Raw genomic sequence first — 18,949 nt, 5'->3', positions numbered from 1 at the left:
ATCAACCCTTAATGTACTTTAACTTAATACGCAGAGACTAATCAGGGTGATAATTTGAAAGTTTTATTTAAGTGACACATTTATTATCCAATTTTTTATTACAAACATTAGGCTAAGGATGTTACAACATAGACACAGAGTTAAAAAGTAAAGCCAAACCAGTTTCTCCATGGACACATGCAAGTCAATTCTCAGCTAACAATGGCAGAGACTTCATTCATGCAAAGAAAAGTCTGATCAGTAGATGTTTCTGGTTCAACCAATATGTTCAGACAAGATGATGATGATTCTTGTTTAGCTACACAAACGGACAGTGCAAGCTACGGTTTGTGCCCAGTACTTAAGTCTAGCTTTTACATCATCTGGATTATCACCTGAATCCAAAGCAAAACCATCAAGAAATGGTTCATCAAAATGTTCTTCAAAAAAATTCAATTGAGCAAACAAAGCTAAAACACTTAAAACTATGTATCAAACTCGAGAGATTCCTTACCAGGGCTAGAGATCTTCCAGTTCGCAACTGGACTGGTCGTGGTCGGTGGCGGCCGCGGAGAGTTCTCTTGGTGGTTTAGCTTATCATCTAAGAACTTCTGGGACATGGAGTAACATAGCTCTAAAGCAGGCAACGTGTTGCAGAGCTCAGGGATCTCGTCGTAGCTAAACCCAAACCCTAGGTCTAAGCAACCTTTTAGCTCCTCGAGATCGTCATCCGTCAAGCTCTTGGCTCTCGTCAGATCTTCTTGAGCCTCCACGTAACCTTCCAGCAACACTTGGCTCTTCTTCTTCTCAAGCTTGTGTCTACTCTCGGCGGCTAAGTAACCTCCGACGTTTTCACCGCGGTTCTTGATCTCGGACCAAGCTTCTTGGATTCCTCCTTGCTCATCGTGTTCTTGCAAGACGGTGTTAGATGTTTTGTCATTTGGTTTCTCTTGGACAGAAAGTGTCCGTTGATCTGCTGATTCAAAGTGAACACAACCCATCTCTCTCTCCAGTTATCTTCTTCTTATCGGCAATGAATGGTGATGACAGGTTATAAAGAGAGAAAATTTGTTTGGTTTCTTGAAAAAGAAGCATCAATTATTGGTTGGCGAATTGAATTGCATCTTTCTTCCTTCTATTATGACATCTTGTGGGCCACGTTAACTAAACGAATCAATGATTCGAAGAAATGTGTGTCTGAAAAACAATGCAGTAGTTACTTTCAATTATACCGACACTGCTTGTAGGGTGAAAGTAATGAGTGTAGTAGTTACTTTCGAAGTTTATTAAAGCAATAAACTTAATAAGAAATGGAATAATTTTAGAAACAGTATTTAAAGAAAGGTGTCTGATTCGAAGACAAACTATTAAACTGTCAAAAAGCAGAATAGTTATAAGGGCGAAATCACATCGTACTAGTAAAAAGAGTTTTCTTCTTTTAGGCGACTGGGATCATCTCAGGGTAGTCTACGGCAGTGAGGGGAGCTTCCGGTACAAGAGCAGCCGGAGCAGCAACCTGAGCAGGTGCAGAGTTGACGTCCTCCTCCTTGGGAGCATGGATGATGACAACATCAGGCAATGGTGTCTTGGGTCCATTTATTCCCTTAGGGTCCCAGTCAAGCATGACCTTCACCTTGATTCCGAGCACACCCTGCACATTTTAAAGTTTAACAAGAGACTAGAGTTAGACACTGTTTGGCGGTTTACTGAATCAATAAGGTGAAACCAAGAAAGTAACCTGTCTAAGCAGAACATGTCTGACAGCAGAGTCGATGTAATCCTTGGTAGGCTGACCAGAGGAAACCATGTAACCGTCTTTGAATTTCATGGACTTGGCACGTGCTGCACGAAGCTTTCCACTCACAATCACCTGATAGCAAGCATTTGAAATGACTGTAAGAGATTTATTGTGGAGAAAAAAATAAAACAAATAGAGAATACTGAAATTTGAACTAACCTCACAACCCTTAGCACCACTCTCCATGACGAATCTCAAGACACCATAGCAAGCCCTACACAACACAGCATCATTGCAATATTAACATCCTGCTCTTAATAAGAAATGATAGCATACTAGCAAACAACACATATACTCACCAAACAGTAAAGTCCTAGCTTAAAACCAATACAGCTAAATTAAAGAGTGAAAACTCTCTAGAGTGTCCAAGAAAGGTAGGATTAAGCCTAGAATTATACAAAACATAAACCGTACCACATCTAATCTGACTTCTCAACATATGTGTGACAAACTAACAAATCAATTATCTCAGTTCAAACATAAGAGAGCCATAGAAATGTATATCACCTGCGAACAGCAAGACCACCGAGGAGCTTGTAACGGAGAGACTCAGCCTGAGCAATGGCGCAGAGACCTCTGTTGGCAACCTTCTCAGCGTAAAGCTCAACACTGTCTTGAGGAAACCTGAATCTCTTCTGCACAAGAGATGTTAACTCCCTGATCCTCCTTCCCTTCTCACCTACAACATCCCATGAAACCAATTAACATATAAGTCCGAAGCTTTCGATTCAAAAGGAAGGTTAGAATCAACACATACCGAGAACATTTTGAGTACGTGTGGCTCTGATGATAATCTCAGTCCTCATCGGAGTAACCCTAACCTCCACACCAGAGTAACCATCTTCCGCTAGCTCTCTGGTTAGAACCTCGTTCAGCTCGGCGTAGAACACACCGTCAGCTACAAACTACGAAATGCAAAACACAGTTTACTGAAAATGGCTCAAAAAATACGAGAGAGATCGATTGGGAGGAGAAAGAGATCGAGTGAGATTCACCTTTCTCTTCTTGCTGATTTGCGTCGCCATGTTGTGGTTCTTGAAATTCTCGCCGACTGCTGTGAAAGTGTGAAAGCCCTAGAATCGGGGCGACGAAGGGGGCGATTATCGAATAAATAGTTGAGTGCTAGGGTTTCTCTGAAGCTCTTGCTCGGGCTCGTTTAGTGATATATAGGCCCATTATTTATTTCGGCCCATTAGAAAATAGAGTCAGTTTTTCTGTTCTTTTTTTTTGGGGTCAAATAGAGTCGAGTTTTTTTCAATATTTCGAATTAGGTGTGAAACCAGAATGAAACAAGTTATCTTTCAGATAAATTCCTATGCCTTTTTTTTTTTGTTGAAATGTTAAATATATTTATCAACAAAAGAAAAAAAAGTGTTTACAATACCTAAAGTTTTGAAAACTTTGGTAGAGTCAAATCAATAAGTTGAGGAGTAAAGATGCTTATAAAGCTAGGTGGTTCTTCCCATCCACTCGATCATTATGGTGCTATAGAATAGAATTCCGCAAGGAGGAGACTCCTGATCAGCTTATCTATGCGACTAGTTTTTTCTGTTTTTTTATTTATATAGAAAACAAATTGGAACTACACGTTCCTACAAACTTGGAAGCAAATGCATAATGGAAAAGATAAGGGGAAAGTGATTCAGGTTACTCGGTTCCTATCAAATAGGAAGTGAAGTAGTGATCTGATTATTTGCATGAAAAGAAAAAAAGAAGACTAGGTTTCAAGACTTAATCATTGAACTTCAGCTTGATTTTCTCGTGTAGATGGATCTCCCATTGTCAGCTTTGTTTGCTGACTCATCAGTCGTCATCATCACCATGCCATTCTTCCCGCTTTCTTAGTTGGTCGAACCAAATGAAATTACTCTCAATATTGCTGGATACTGGTCTTGATGAATTCAGAAAGGGCAGCTTGCAGTGACGTGTGATGCAATCCGGGATTGTTTCAATAAAACTATTCCTGAAATAAAATGGTCGAGGAAGACCAGGGGTTTGGATGTCTCCCATTTCCACCACCAGATTATGACAGAACGGAGAGCTCTCGAAGATCTCTACAGGATAGTTCACAACATTCTTGCATCCCAAGAAATCTAGTGTTTCGATATTTTCCAGCCTAGAAATACCAGAAGAGATGCTTCTTAGCTTCATGCAGCTGTTCATCAATAATTTACTTAGCCTGTAGAGATTTTGAACCCGCGAAGGGACTTCTTCGATCTCTGTCCTGCTGAAATCCAACCATTCTATAGTGTTTGGTAGACATGGAAATGTCTTGAGATTCGTACAGCCTGACATGTCCAGTGCTGCCAGATTTGGCCAAGACATGATTGTTTCCGGAACTTGTTCTATTGCAGTTTCTGATATAGAGAGATATCCAATATTCGAAGAAACATCTGGAAAAGTTGTCAATCGCGAGCATTTATCAAGATTGAGAATGCTGAGAGATTCCAAGTTGATATTTTTTGGAATAGACTCTAGCTTTGAGCAGCACTCCATTTCAAGAACAACCAGTTTGTTAAGGTTCTTGACTGACGGAGGTAACATCACCAAACTACTGCAATGACTGAGACAAAGTTCCTCCATATTTACAGCTTTTGAAAGATCTGGGATCTCTTTTAGATTCTCAGACATACTCAAGTCCATATGTGTCAGACTTCTAAGAGGCTAAATTATGAAACAAACAAAAGAAAAACAATAAGATTAATATATAATGAGAGCGGAGAACAGAGAGATATTGATTTTGCTTACTTGTTCTCCTTCCCATAGCTTCTCAAGCTTGCTCTCTCTTAAATTTAGAACAACAAGAAACTCTGGACGAAAACTCAGAGGCAGTGATGTCGTGGGATAGGTATCCCAATGCAGCAGCCTAAGTTTACGGGGAAGATAATCTAAGCCTCGAGGTAAATGCAGCTCGGTTTGATTTTTACCCAACGAGGACTTGTAGAATTTTAGAAACATCAGGTTGTGCATCCCACCAAAAGATCTTTCATTCAGAAACCACTCATTGATCGTAGATATGTCCAAAGATATGCCCAAAAGAGCTGCAGTGCCCTGAAACACACACAAGTACTAACTGAAACTAATGTTCATGCAAAGTAGGCATGCCGGTTCGGTTAGTTTGGACTTTAGTCGGACTTTGGTTTTTGGTTACTTCGCTTTCAAAAATTTCTACTGAACTTAAACGAAGTTTTTGAATTCAGTTAGATTTTAGTTTAAATTAAAAAAAAAAACAGTTAAATTTGATTATTTCAGTTTGGATTTTGGTTAGTTCGGTTTGAAATTTTCAAGATCGATATTGTTTGGTTAATTATTATTTTTTTTCTTTGTTAGAAAACCAAACTAATCGATTAAAAAACTGAAAAACTATTTTTTAATTGCCGAATTGAATCGAACTTTCTATCCGAACTGAACCGAAAACTAAACTTTTTCGGTTCGAGTCGGTTCAGTTAATAACAACAGGACTAATGACAAGTCATAGTGACTTAAAAAGGAAAGTAAAGTAAAGAGAAAAGTTGACTTACTGTGTTATCAACAAGTACATCATATATCTCTGAAGCATCCACCAAGAACTGACGTTTTCCAGGCTCGTCAATAGATTGTGCACAGACAACTTCACGGCCCAAGTGTTGTAGCAAACTATGCATCATAATGGTGCGATTGCATCTCAATATGTATATGAGAGATCTATTGGTTAGAACTTGTAGCCCAAAGTTGACATCCAAGCCAGAACTTGCAAGCAACAGCTTCACATACTCAACATTCTCACCACTGAATAGACATGCAACGTAAAGGAATATGGACTTATCCTTGTCATGTAAACCATCATAACCGACTCGTAAAACATTCCTAATATCCTCACTGAGACTGGTTCTGAGTCTAGGCAACGCTGCTTTTTGCTCATCCTTGTTCATCCCTCGCAGAGATGACCCCAAAACCTTTAGAGCTAGGGGAAGATAGCCAGCAAGCTTTGTAATTTCAGTAGCAAGCTCAATATAACCATCTGGAGCAGAGCTTTTTCCAAATGCAGATTGGCAGAAGATCTCAAGAGATTCACTTTTAGATGGAAACCCCATTTGGTATATGAGCTTGATCCCATGCGCTCTCAGAAGCTGTTTGTTTTCCGTGGTCACGATGATCCTACTTCCAGGGCCAAACCACTGAGATTGTTTCACCAAGGCATCAAGTTGTTCTAGTCTATCAACATCATCAAGAACAACAAGAACTTTGAGATCCTGCAGTCTTTCCTTTACCAGACCTAAATCATGTATCTTCATATGCTTATGATCGATAACTTCAGATAGAAACTGTTCTTGCAAACGCAACTTGAAGCCATATTCATCCAGTCCTGTTCTCCTATAACTTCCCTTAAAATTCTCCACAAAGATAGAGTGTTGGAAGCTTACAGAAAGCTGTTTGAATAAAGCTCTGGCAACTGTAGTCTTGCCAATACCTGCAGGACCCCAAATCCCCACCATCTTCACTTCATTTGATTCCAGACATAACAGAGAGTCCATCTCACTCATATGAGCATTGATTCCAACTAGATTGTCTGAATCTCCTGATGGTGCAGAATTCAATTCACTTGAAATGCTCATAGCAATCTTTTCAATCATATCTGCTTCATTGTCCCTATCAAAAATATGAAAATGATTGCTTCCACCACAAACTATCATTATTAGTGAGAATCAAGCATTCATGCAAAGCAGAATTGATTAAAAACTAAAATCTGAAAATGAAAAACTAAAATCTGTAAATAAAAAACCAAAATAATAAAAACTAAAACCACCTCGAGTGGTACGGCGGGCTCTGAAAGGTGCTAAGCACCCTAGGTTCAAAACCTACCAAATTCAGATTTATCCGCTTGTATGGCTAGACAACATGGATATCTAATTTTCATTGCGAACAACCGGGTCTCTATGGCTCCGGTGGACAGGCCCTAGGGAACTAGTCGTTCCGCCGGATACCCAAGGTTATCAAAAAAAAAAACTATTAAAATAATCAATGCCTGAATCTCAAAGAAAAACTAACCAGTTTTGAGAAGACTCGCCGGCTATATTAGCCACATACACCAAGGCTTGCCGCCATCTCTGCTTCACATCCTCTGGTTTGCCTTGACATGCTTCCTCAAATGCCGTTCCAAATTCTCCACTTAGATTCCTCACATCAGATGGATTAACCTCGTAGAAAACGGGCATGACATTCTTGCTAGATTCCTTAATCTCCACCAACTCATTCAAACACCACCTTGAAGATGCATATCTCTTGGACAACACTACAACCGCAAACCTTGATTCTCTGATAGCTTGTACCAGCTCAGGACCAATCAATTGGCTTCTTTTGATGTCATTATCTATGAACGTACGGATTCCCTTTCGCCGGAACTCCTTGAGAAGGTGACTGAGAAAGGTTCTGCGAACGTCTTCGCCACTGAAGCTAGGGAAGACATGGTGTCTCCAGTGGAAAGACTGCAATGAAGAATCTTCCATGAGAGAAGGAACAAAGTCAAAGTTTAAGATACAGATCATGATAGATGGATACGTCTCTCAACTTTATATCTCGGATTAACTTTGAGACACGCTTTGCACGTCGAGAAAGTTGACTTTTTGCCTTCGGTTTGCGTCTACAAACAAGTTTTGGCCACGTCGTGGAAACACACAACAAAAAAAAGCATAGCAGAGAAGTGGCTACGATTCTCATCAACGTTTAGATGTTTCTCGTATAGGTTCAGACTCAGTAAACGAGTTAAACTTGGACAAAAGTTTTTCATTTATCAAACGTTCCAATGTGAAAGGGCTTTCGTTTTATTAGCAGTTTTATCTAAAGAATATTCTTAAATTGTCGGTGAGTTTCAGTCCCTTAAAGCCGGGATGATGGCAAGTATGCGCCTACAATCACAAACCAATTTGGGAAATGCTTTTCCTATAGAAGATGAAGAAGTAAAGCTCGAGCAGGGCTATTGACGAAGGTGTTGTTGTCGGGTAGGAAAGTAGCATGTCCCTCACTGAACGGTCGACGATCCTAACTTCCTAAGTATATCTACTAATAATAGCAATCCCAATTAATTCCAAAGGTTGTGAGTCCATTTATGTTGAAAGGTTGTGTCTTTTGAAAAATAAGTGTAAAGGGTTATGTCTTTTCTAAATGTTCTATGTTGGAATGTTGTGTATTTTCCAATTAATTTCTAAGGTTGTGAATCTACTTATGTTGAAAGGTTGTGTCTTTTGAAAGGGTAGTGTAAAGGCTTGTGTCTTTTCTAAAAGTTCTATGTTGTAAGATTGTGTCTTTTCCAATTAATTCCTAAGGTTGTGAACTTCAATTATGTTGAAAGGTTGTGTCTTTTAAAAAAATATGTGTAGAGGGTTGTGTCTTTTCTAAAAGTTATATGTTGTAAAGTTGTGTCCTTCTAAAAATAGTATAAAAGTTGTGACTATTCACTAATATCTTTTAAAAAGTGAGAAGTTGTGAGTATTAGAAGAATGCGACTATTCATATTGAAGGGTTGTGACTATTCAAATAGGCTTTAAAAAATCTATAAATAGTCTCTCCCATGCATTTTTCAAATCAAATTTTCACTAATCTACTAATAATAAAATGGTGAAAAAAATAATGTCAAAGTTGCAACTTTTCATCTAAACAAGGTTTCTTTTCATCTCAAAGTGGGATTGCTTTAAAAAATATTGGTTTTATTTAAGTAATGTGTTAGTTTATATAATAAGTGTTGGTATTTTATAAGAATTCTCCCAAAAATTAAAAAAATATATTATAAATGAGACGGGTCATATTAACGTAAATCAACATATATTTATTACAATATTCAATTTTCTGAATATTAATTTTCAATAAATAAAGCAGGTAGATAAATATACAAAACAACAATTACCAACATATATATTATAAGTGTTTAAAATTATAAACTAATAATTTTAATATTATGTCTTAAATAGGAAAAAAAATTATATATCATGCAAAAAAAAAATTGCATTTTGTTCAAAAGTTGGTTGAAGATAACTATCATGTGAAAAATGTATGAAAAAACTTAAAAAGGATAAAGACACAATTGTATACAATATGTGTTTTGATAAAAAATTAAAGGGAACATTAAGGTTTATAATATATATATATATATATATATATATATATTTGAATACTTCATAAATCATATTTTAATCATCAAAACTAAATTTAATTATTTATATGATTTAATTTTTTTATCAGACATATAAAATTATAAATTATAGATTATAATATATTTTTTATAAAATGAGTTCCCGTGCGATATCGCACGGACTCTTTGCCTAGTATAATACAGTACAAGATTATACTGTACGCAATAAAACGATGACTGAAGAAATTATAGGGGGACTTGATATTATTTCTCCTTACCCACCTTATCAATTGTTAAACAAACTAGAGTCTCTCTCCGCGCTACGCGCGGAAAAGTGGTTTACAGTTTTGGTTTGGAATAAGGGCATTGTATTCTTTAAAATGATGGAAAAGTCGGTAAATATGAAGTTCATGTAATAGTAAAAAAAAAAGTAGCGTAAGCCAACATAAATAATGTAAGAAAGTGGATCTTATATACATTAAGCAAGTTTTGCCCTACAATATGGACATGTTAAGGATTTTTTAACCCAGTCCAAGATGCAGTGATGATGATAGGAATGTTCACAATTTAAAGAGTTGATATCTCCCTCTGTGCCAAACTCTTTACAGCAAATTGGACATAAATCATCTTTCTCGCTAGGGATAGGTTCTCTTCGGTTTGCACGAAGCTCGATGGTATAGACGTCTAGGTCAATTATGCGGAAAGCATCTAGGTTGTGATCAGATATCTTAACAATTATATTAAGATCTGTATCTGTGGGATTATCGAGCTTCAGAATAGTGCATGCGACAAACTCAGAACTCTGCTCGATAATCTTCATCACCAAATCAAAATCAATTTCGTGGTATTCAAGCATGTATTCCATTTCAAAAACCATATTGTGGATTAGGTGGCCATTGCTCGCTGTCTTCAGAGCGACGAATATCACAATTTTTGTTTGTTGTGTCCATGGCCTTTTTATCTTCATGTTAATGATTCTTTTTGAAGATGATATAGATGGTTCAGTTTTGTGGCATATAACTCAATATATCTGGCTCATGTTTGAGTTTTGGAGGATTGTTTAAATGTATAGAGGAGGTATATAATGGAATCAGATTATAGGGGTTTATATAAGCGTCAAATTCTAAAAGGCTTTTTAATACACCATAGGTTACACCATAGGTTACAACATTAATATATGTTGAATAGTAAAGAAGTTACGAATTAATTAGCATAAATTGGTCTTAACCTTAATAAATTGGTCATAGTTATAAAATATGTTTCAGTTTCAAGTTTTCTATCAATATCGATATAAAACTATTAAGTATTCATACATAAAATAACATAACTATGTGTTATACAAATAAAAAAGAAATCTACATATATACCAATAAAAATGAATAGTAAAATAATCAAATTAATTTGTTCAAATATAATGAACACCAAACTTAAACTAAACGAATAAATGAAAATTATAAAGTGTACATGCAAATAGTGATAACCGGTTGCTTTCTTCTGATTATTATTTTTACTCTTTAATGTGATTGTCTACATTGGCTGTTTTTAAATACGTATAAAAAATATTATCACCGCAGCTTCTTATTTGAAACTTTAAACAATAAAATCATAAAAACAATTATATTATATAAGTATATGTAAACTATGTAATATAATTTTTAGTTCATACCTGATCAAATTTTTTATATGCTCCTCATATCAAAATGTTTATATTAGTAATCTATTACTTAATTTTAATTTTTTGTTTTATAAAATCTAAAAAAACAATATCTTTTTTGGTAAACACTATTACGGATTATTAATATTCCTTATTTTTATTACTTAAGACTATTAATAACAAACGATCAAGTAATATATAATATTATATTTATATGTAAATTATATACTATAACTATTAATATATACCTGAATTTTTTTTTGTTATTATCCGCATATGTAAATGTTTGTTTTAGTAATTTAACTTTTTTATTTTAAGTGATAATTCATTTTTTGTCAAATAGAAATAATATAATTTCTATCTAAACATCTTTATGCCCATGTAATTCATATAAAACAGAGCAACCACATTCGTTTATAGTCTTTCATTATGGTTGACTTGGTGACGGAGAAGTCTAAATCGAACATATGTTTGCTTAGTAGTTTATCAATACCAAAGTAGATTGTTGTTTAATGAAGCTGCCAGTGGTAGGCACGAAACGACCACTAACAAAGTTAATTATGATATATTCTTGAATGTATATTCCAATATCTTAAACAATAAGAATCGGCAACCAATCAAAGGAAATGAATATAAATTTGGACGCATCATATATATTATTCTTTTTGCAGAGAATGATGCAGGAGATTATTCACTTACCTGCGACTTCTATGGGTTGGTTAGAGGGGAGGAATCCATTCCGCTGATATTCTAATCCTTGCAATCTACAAACTATCACTTTTTTAGATGTAATAACTTGTATAAAAGTTGAGTAATGAATGTATTAATCTTACACAGTTTATGGAGGATAGGCTTGTAAAGATGGCCGACTTATGTTTCTTCACTACATCAAAGAGAATGATGTGTGTTTGGTGAGAATGATTCCACATTCCTTCTTTTGATGAATGATTTTCGTAGATATGAAAATTCTTAATTAGTCCATATAAATTTCATTAATCAAGTATCTTAAGAAGATTTGTGAGTTTATGTTATGCAATGACTTCCGACTGGTGAGATAAAGCTTTAACCACAATATACTATTGCGGTTTATTTATCATAATTTATAAAGTTCTAGTGTCATCTAACTTGAAGACTAATTTTAAATATAAACATGGAAAATCTTCGTGTTTGCCACATTGTTGATACTATTATTCATGTTGATATTTATTAAAGAGATATTTTTCAAAATACATTTTTCATTAAAAAAACAAAAGACTCTTGTACACTTGTTTTATATATATAATAAATAATTATTTAAATAAATAAATAAAAAATAAAATAAATTTTACTTTTTATATTTTTTGAATTATAAGTTTTCAAATTCGAATTTTTTTTATATAAAAAAATTCTTTTGATTTTTTTTAGGGATTTTTTTTTTCAAATTTTCTTTTTGAAATTCGAAAAGTCTTTTTGAAACTATTTTTCTAATTTTTTTTTAAAAAAATTAAGTATTTATTTATATATTTATTAGAATCTTAAACTACACATTCCAAACTTCTATCCCACCTTTCAATTTTAAAACTTAAGTCTAGATTAATTAACGCTAAAGTTATAAGTGTTTTTACCTCTTTAAAAGTGATGATAAAAATGGTTAAGTTAAACATAGATAGTGATACTAAGAGTATGGTATTTAAGATAATTTTCTTATAAACAATTAAGTTAATCCCATTTAGTGCGAGTAAATCCTGGAAGTGTTTGTATTAGTCATATTTCAATTTTCATTAAGAGAATTCAAAAATTTGTATTTAATAAATTTTAAAATTTTCCCACTATTCAATATGTATATTAAATATTTGGTTTTACAACATATGATTTAACTTTATAATTATTCATTTGCAGAGCAGGTAGCCTTTATCACATATACATATTTTTTTATAAATATTTTGTATGTATAAATATTTTGAGTATTTAATCTGTAAATTCTTTTAAAAAATTTTATTTACTCAAGTTATGGCAACTGTTCAAAGGTTCAATACAAATACAATACCAACATAAAGTAATTCATATTAGAGAAGAGGTACTATTAGCTTTTCCTTCTTTGCCTCTATATATCTGTTCAGCATGACCACATTTCACTCTGCTTTTCCCTTAAGCTGGATGACAAAAACAGCAACACTTGAGATGAAATAAAATAGATACCAATGGAGAAGTTTTCCGATTTGTTGGAGTGCTCAACTCAGTGGCCCTCTCCACCAGACTCGCCCATTCATTACCATTCTTATTTCATCGCTTTTGCAATGGCTTTTTTAAATTGTAGAATTCAAGCTCAGAGAAGATAAGAGCGAGGACACAACCTGAGCTAGTGGTAATCTAAGAGATTCTTTGCTTCCTGAAATTGTAAGACCCATTACTTGGTATTGTTTCCAGAGATAAAAAGAATTGGCTTATAGAATTTACAGTGTGAACATCACAAAGAATTTACAACCTTTTTTCACAACAAACACCATTCTCAGCCCCCAAACTGCAATGAAAGAAGCACGTATAATATTTTATAACATCTAATTTCTCTATATATATTTCTTATACCCCAAGATTCTGCACTCACCTGACCCTGCGTGGAAGAATAAGAGAAGTGGTTGGTGTTAAAAGAGTTTCAAAGAGGCATTTCCACATTGGCTTTGTCAACAATTCATACATTGTATTGGTCGTGTACTCTTCCTATGTTGTCTGGCCACCCTGTTCCTCCCATTTTGCTCTTAAATTTTTTCGGCTGTTATAAAGCATAAATTAGCTAATTACTACTAATTGTTCTTTGTAGTGAAAATAAAATATGATTGTACCTGAAACGGACACGTTTGACTGATGTAGAAACCAAGCTCATCCTGTTCAACCATCCCTTGTCGTTCTGTGTTTTAATCGATGCTTTACCATTTCCAAATACATGTGTAATGGTCCCATTAGAAAACATCAGGAATTTGCATAATTTTGCTCGGGTGCTTGAACATTTGGTCGGTGTAAGATATTAAAAGGGTCAACACGACCAGGGCAGGAAGAAAATAGTAAGAGACGGAGGAGACATTATATTTCGAGATGATCCAAATGGTAATCTTTCCGCCATGTCTTCCAGCTCCATAATTTTGTTGATGTTTATAACATAAGAAAAACTTGTAATCGCATAAATCATATTACTATTTATTTAGCTATGAAATTACTTGAGTGGTGAGTGATTGGATCACTCGTTGGGCTGCCGCGCATCTTGTCGTTTGTTGGCTAGCGATTGGAAACGCCTCTTTGAGCTGCCTGGTTGCTCTTTCCAGTTCAACTTCTTGGAACTGGACCTTCCTTGTAAGAATGGTGTCCATAAGCCAACACCAACGGAATATTTAACGACTTCTTCGCCAAGGGAGTCTTCTCACACTCCACTGGACTCTGAAAAATGTAAGTCCCCTAGAGAGCATGATAAAATAAACGGGAGTGGGAGTGGATAATACCAGAATTGTAATTACCTGTCTCTCAAGAGGGTTAACTACACCAGTGGAACTTTTACGCAACTTTATTCACCTCCAAGAACACATATATTTTACACCCTTCACCTACTTCATCCTCTACTCGTTGCAAAAAAACCTCAAACAGGCAAGTGTAATATATAAAAAGAAAGAAATGAAGCAATCAGTGATACTACAACAACAATGAAACCTTTTTATCAGCAATTCACCTGGTCAATGAAATATGGATTCATTACTCCTCAAACTGTCTTTATATATGCTTTACAAACATCTTCACATGCATTGCAACAATCATGCTCTTCCTACAACGACAAACAACATAGGTTAGACATGAAACTAAGATTCAAGATTTAAAACACAGCAAGAATCCACTACAGAAGAAATTTTCTTCATCATCCCCTACGCTGACGAAGTAGATTGATAGATGAAGCTGACTGTAGACGATAAATCAAGTCACAGAATCAGCCACAAACAGAGATATATATTAAATAGAAAATTAAGTGAATAGATCAGACAATACCTACCTCGCTTGCGAGATAATTGATCTGGCCTTGTAAGTCGTCGTCGTCATCGCGTTTTTAGGAGTTCGATAACTGGAAACACGAAAATTATGGAGAGGGAGGGCAGACTAAACGAAAGAATATGGAAAGAGACAAAGAAGCATTAGTTTTAAAGCCTGCAATTGTTTGGTTTGGAAGAGGAAGGGCAAGAGTTTGCCGAGTAAGCCATAAATATCAATCGTCATTCGACAACGACAATGGAAAAAAAAGAAGTTGGGCTGAATGCGTTAACACGAAATATTAAAAAAAAAAAACGTAATAGCCCAAGATCAGCCCAAGCTAGTGTCGACGTGGAGGAAAGAACCAACCCTATTGGTTGATTTTAATTGTCGATGTGGACACCCCAGCTAATGAATATATCCTCCTTTTAGTATAGGTTAGATCTACCAACGAGTTGAATATGATTTATTTGACCATATCGTTTTTTTCAGTTTTTTAGATGAATCTGTATTTAAACAATATCTTTATCCCTTTGTTTGTCATTTTAAAGGAAAAACCAGACAAACTCACACGATGATCAGAAATCCAGCAAGGTCCAACATAAAATCAGTATCACATTCAAATATCTAATAAACTCATCCCCAAATACAAGAAACGAAAATGCCGACCTCTAAAACCATAACCTTCACTCTCTTCATCGCAGTAACACTATTCGCGTCCTGCAACGCAGCCGCAAACGCCACAACGCAACCGCTATTCCCAGCCATTCTAATATTCGGCGATTCAACCGTCGACACAGGCAACAACAATTACCCTCTAAACACAATCTTCAGAGCTACACATTTTCCTTACGGCATTGATCTCCCAAACCACAAAGGCAGCGGGAGATTCTCAAACGGTAAACTCATCCCCGACATACTCGCGGCCAAGTACAACATCAAATCAAAGACCTTGTTCCTCCTTTCTTACAACCAAACCTCTCCGACCAAGAGATTTTAACCGGAGTCTGTTTTGCATCGGCCAGTTCGGGTTACGATGACCGAACCAGTCTCTCCACTCAGTCCATTCCTGTCTTGGAACAACCTAACATGTTCAGGAGTTACATTGCTCGTCTTACAAGTATCGTGGGAGACAAGAAATCTATGGAGATTATAAACAATGCTTTGGTGATTATAAGTGCAGGGAGTAACGATTTCATCTTGAACTTTTACACAGTTCCTGCAAGGCGCCTTGAGTATCCTCTCATCTCTGATTACCAAGACTTTATACTTAAAAGGCTTGAAATTTTAGTCCAGGTAAAGTTTCAAATGAATGTCGCATTTTACTAATGCACTGAGATTTAAGTCACTTCCAGAATCACTACTCATAATATCGTTAATCAAATAGTGAAACCGGTTTTGCTAATCTTTATTTATGTGTGCTGTGTGCAGGAGATATATAGTTTAGGTTGCCGGAATATTATGGTCGTAGGTTTACCTCCTATTGGTTGTATACCGGTTCAAATGACTGCTAAATTCCGCAACATCTTTAGGTTCTGCATAGAACAAGAGAACATAGATTCTGTCTTATACAATGAGAAACTACAAAAGGTATTACCTAAGATTGAAGCATCTCTTTCAGGAAGCAAGATCCTTTACGCCAATGTATATGATCCTATGTTGGACATGATGCAAAACCCTAGGAAATACGGTATAGATATAGTCTTTCTTGTCCCGCAAGTTTTCCAGTAATAATATTGAGGGCTATGATTCACTAATGTGGAAGTTTTTTAAAACAGGGTTTAAAGAGACGAAGAGAGGATGTTGTGGAACAGGGCATCTGGAGATGACCTTACTGTGTAATGCTGTTTCTCCATTGTGCTGGAACCGCTCCGAGTTTTTGTTCTTTGATTCGATTCATCCATCGGAAGCTACCTATAATTGCATAGGAAACCTTCTCGATACTCAAATACGTGGGTGGATTGCGGCTTAAATCATCAGAATCCACAAAAGTGAAAGCATTATTTGTTATTTAATGGACTATCTTGATTTTATGATCCAAATGACTGTTTCTGTACCCCCTTGTTTCTCTGTTGACTTTTGATGAAATGATATTGCTCATACTCCAACATAAAAATCATTTAAATTTAATGTAACTCTGAAATAAATGTTGCTCTATGAAAGAGAGTAAATGTTTTGAAAAATATTAATAAAGGCCAAATGTTTTGAAAAATATTGAACTAAACTAAAAAGCACAAAAACTCTTTATTTTCACTTTTATATACATATGTATTTGTTTTGCATGATTAGTGGTTCACATTTTGAACATTAACATATATTTAAATGTTTATATGAAATTTTCAAACATGATTGTAATGTGATATAATATAGTAGAAATTCATCATTCTTTCGTGGAAACAAAATATATCGATTAAAAAATACATGTTACTGGACACATTAGATCTTTAAATTCAATATTTAAATCTTGTCAACCAAAAATATAGCACTAAATATGGTACTCCAAGGCTTAAGAGTTTAGAATTCTGATTAGCAACCAAGTTTAGAGAACTTATGCTCTCAAGTTATTTTGGTTGGAAAGTACATATTAAACACGTTTCCATCACTTTAGTTTGTAAAATGCATCCAAGTTCTTGCTAAAATGCATCCAACTTCTTGCTAACCTATTATTCAGATCAACATAAGTGTTCAAGTTTATTTACGACTTAAAAATATGTTATTACGCAAATGTCAAAACAGACTTTGGCTTTGATGTAAATTACGTACGTATGTAGACTTTAGTTTTAATGCATGGTACGTACATATGGAACAGACTTTAGGTTTAATGCAAACTACGCAATAATTTCAATCCTAATGTTTGGTCTACACATCATATTTCTGAGACTAACCTTTTTACTATAAGGTTAACGATATACAACATCTTTTTGTTTTGGTCAAATAAAGATGTGTTAGAATTAAAGATGTGCAGAATTCATGTATTTAGTTTAGAACTATAAAACAAATATAAATAAACTTTTGAATTACAAGAATAATTACAAGTTGTTTTAAAAATCCGCAAATCAACAATAATAAATTTTACTAACATTATAAGAATATATACACCAATAACAATAAAATCTTAAAATTAAAAGTGTTTAAGTATTTTTCTACCAATAACCCTTCCTAAAGATAGTTTACAAAAAACATTCATAAAGAGTAAAAAAAAAGAAATACTCCATCCGTTTGATAATAGAAGAAATTTTGGTTCTTTACACACATATTAAGAAAATATATTTTTAAACAAAAAATTATTAAAATATAATTTTAAACTGATTTATTTAATTATAAATAAAAATAACAAAGTTAAAGTTAGCTAGATATATGAAAACATCATCTATTGTGAAACAAAAACAATCATTTAAAACATCATCTATATTGAAACGGACAGAGTATATCTTTTATAATAATTGGTTTAGCTTTTATTTTTAATTTAAGTTTTCAGGAATATGATTAATTTATGGTAAAAAATAATATTGTATTATTAAAAAGCATAACGATATCTTGGTGTTAGAGATCTTCTTAAAACTGATATAATAGTTTTATATATGTATAATATCTTTAGGACTATCTTACGTCAACACAGAAGGAAAATGTCTTCTTTGACTATTATATTGTAGTTTAGTCAGAGACCCATGCATCTAAAATGCTTGTTTTTCCGAATTAATTATTCATACAGTTGGCTAACGCAGACTAATAAGGCTTGTAAAAGCTGACTTTGAATACGTCTCTCATTTACGAGCGTACATATCCAACCATCAACTACAATATAAAACACAACTAAGCGATGTAAAAAGACATAACGAAAAGAATTCGACCAATCCAAAAAGGAAAAAGAAAGACAGAAGAGAAATGATGTTTGAGTCTCCAAGCAAGAAGAGATGGAAGTTGTTATCATCATCTTCATCTTATAGAGAGACAATTGTGCTTGGAAGATATAGTAAAAGTTGCAGAGAGCAGAAGCAACAAGGAAGAAGATCTATTGAAGAGAGACGCTCGCCGAAGTGGAAAGTTCTGTTGAGGAAGCTCAAGTTGTTGCCTTCTCCTAGATTCACAAAGGTCACAGCTTATGAGCTTGACGATTACTCTTTGAATTTTGATCAAGGGCCCGGATGGCACGACCACGATGAGCCCGATAATCTTGCTAGGTCTTTCTCTTCTCGGTTTGCTGATCCCACCAGGAATATTAGAGCAACACGCTTGCTCTTGTATTAAGTTGTTATTTATTTTATTTTTTCCCTTTGTTTTTCTCTTTTCAATGATGAGATTATACACTAGCTGTTCGAATTGTAAAAAATGATTAAAAATGTTAGCCTGATTATTTGTCTGGGAGATTTAGATCTAACTAAACCCAAGCAACTAACCATTACACAAACCGTATGGACAGTGACACGAA

The 18,949-nt window shown here is 34.6% G+C and overlaps 4 protein-coding genes, 1 long non-coding RNA gene and 1 pseudogene across 8 annotated transcripts; 2 read left to right on the top strand and 4 right to left on the bottom strand.

Annotated features, from left to right (window-relative positions):
- Positions 1–41: 41 nt before the first annotated feature.
- On the bottom strand, positions 42–1,142 carry LOC103857387. 2 transcript variants are annotated; one of them, XM_033288460.1, is made up of 2 exons: positions 477–1,142; positions 42–374 (listed from the first exon to the last, which is right to left on the bottom strand). In XM_033288460.1, exons 1-2 carry the CDS (start codon positions 978–980, stop codon positions 354–356), a joined length of 525 nt encoding a protein of 174 aa, XP_033144351.1. In that variant the 5' UTR covers positions 981–1,142; the 3' UTR covers positions 42–353. The 2 variants fall into 2 exon arrangements, with proteins under 2 accessions (XP_033144351.1, XP_009132802.1); XM_009134554.3 differs by having other exon boundaries at positions 494–1,091.
- Positions 1,143–1,274: 132 nt separating this feature from the next.
- LOC103857385 (40S ribosomal protein S3-2) lies at positions 1,275–2,905 on the bottom strand. The gene is made up of 6 exons (XM_009134552.2): positions 2,773–2,905; positions 2,535–2,682; positions 2,285–2,456; positions 1,937–1,991; positions 1,718–1,849; positions 1,275–1,630 (listed from the first exon to the last, which is right to left on the bottom strand). The coding sequence occupies exons 1-6, from the start codon at positions 2,800–2,802 to the stop codon at positions 1,418–1,420; spliced, it is 750 nt and encodes a 249-aa protein (XP_009132800.2). The 5' UTR covers positions 2,803–2,905; the 3' UTR covers positions 1,275–1,417.
- Positions 2,906–3,025: 120 nt separating this feature from the next.
- On the bottom strand, positions 3,026–8,149 carry LOC103857384 (putative disease resistance protein At4g11170). Its single transcript, XM_009134551.3, has 4 exons — positions 6,806–8,149; positions 5,299–6,406; positions 4,526–4,828; positions 3,026–4,441 (listed from the first exon to the last, which is right to left on the bottom strand). The coding sequence occupies exons 1-4, from the start codon at positions 7,300–7,302 to the stop codon at positions 3,581–3,583; spliced, it is 2,769 nt and encodes a 922-aa protein (XP_009132799.1). The 5' UTR covers positions 7,303–8,149; the 3' UTR covers positions 3,026–3,580.
- A 3,775-nt stretch (positions 8,150–11,924) lies between these two features.
- On the bottom strand, positions 11,925–14,915 carry LOC103857382. 3 transcript variants are annotated; one of them, XR_004456674.1, is made up of 3 exons: positions 13,356–14,915; positions 13,121–13,285; positions 11,925–13,036 (listed from the first exon to the last, which is right to left on the bottom strand). It is a non-coding gene; the product is annotated as an uncharacterized LOC103857382 (long non-coding RNA). The 3 variants fall into 3 exon arrangements; XR_004456673.1 differs by having other exon boundaries at positions 11,925–13,126; positions 13,211–13,285; XR_004456672.1 differs by having other exon boundaries at positions 11,925–13,285.
- A 21-nt stretch (positions 14,916–14,936) lies between these two features.
- Positions 14,937–17,723, top strand: LOC103857381 (annotated as a pseudogene).
- A 423-nt stretch (positions 17,724–18,146) lies between these two features.
- LOC103857380 lies at positions 18,147–18,874 on the top strand. The gene has a single exon (XM_009134550.3). The coding sequence runs from the start codon at positions 18,406–18,408 to the stop codon at positions 18,766–18,768; it is 363 nt and encodes a 120-aa protein (XP_009132798.1). The 5' UTR covers positions 18,147–18,405; the 3' UTR covers positions 18,769–18,874.
- The last annotated feature ends 75 nt before the right edge of the window (positions 18,875–18,949 follow it).

Source organism: Brassica rapa, chromosome A03, assembly GCF_000309985.2.
Source record: "Brassica rapa cultivar Chiifu-401-42 chromosome A03, CAAS_Brap_v3.01, whole genome shotgun sequence".
NCBI classification, from domain to species: domain Eukaryota; kingdom Viridiplantae; phylum Streptophyta; class Magnoliopsida; order Brassicales; family Brassicaceae; genus Brassica; species Brassica rapa.
The sequence above is the reverse complement of the archived record's forward strand: the minus strand, read 5'-3'. Positions and strand labels throughout refer to the sequence as shown.

Excerpts from the sequence above, each read along its gene's own strand:
- LOC103857387 (XM_009134554.3), bottom strand. The coding sequence starts at position 980 with ATGGGTTGTGTTCACTTTGAATCAGCAGATCAACGGACACTTTCTGTC. Across the intron at positions 375-493 it reads CTGGAAGATCTCTAGCCCTG|GTGATAATCCAGATGATGTA; the intron begins GTAAGGAATCTC and ends CTTTGGATTCAG.
- LOC103857385 (XM_009134552.2), bottom strand. The coding sequence starts at position 2,802 with ATGGCGACGCAAATCAGCAAGAAGAGAAAG. Across the intron at positions 2,457-2,534 it reads ACGTACTCAAAATGTTCTCG|GTGAGAAGGGAAGGAGGATC; the intron begins GTATGTGTTGAT and ends GGGATGTTGTAG. Across the intron at positions 1,850-1,936 it reads GTGGTGCTAAGGGTTGTGAG|GTGATTGTGAGTGGAAAGCT; the intron begins GTTAGTTCAAAT and ends GCTTGCTATCAG.
- LOC103857384 (XM_009134551.3), bottom strand. The coding sequence starts at position 7,302 with ATGATCTGTATCTTAAACTTTGACTTTGTTCCTTCTCTCATGGAAGAT. Across the intron at positions 6,407-6,805 it reads GGCGAGTCTTCTCAAAACTG|GGACAATGAAGCAGATATGA; the intron begins GTTAGTTTTTCT and ends TATTTTTGATAG. Across the intron at positions 4,829-5,298 it reads ATGTACTTGTTGATAACACA|GGCACTGCAGCTCTTTTGGG; the intron begins GTAAGTCAACTT and ends TGTGTGTTTCAG.
- LOC103857380 (XM_009134550.3), top strand. The coding sequence starts at position 18,406 with ATGATGTTTGAGTCTCCAAGCAAGAAGAGATGGAAGTTGTTATCATCA.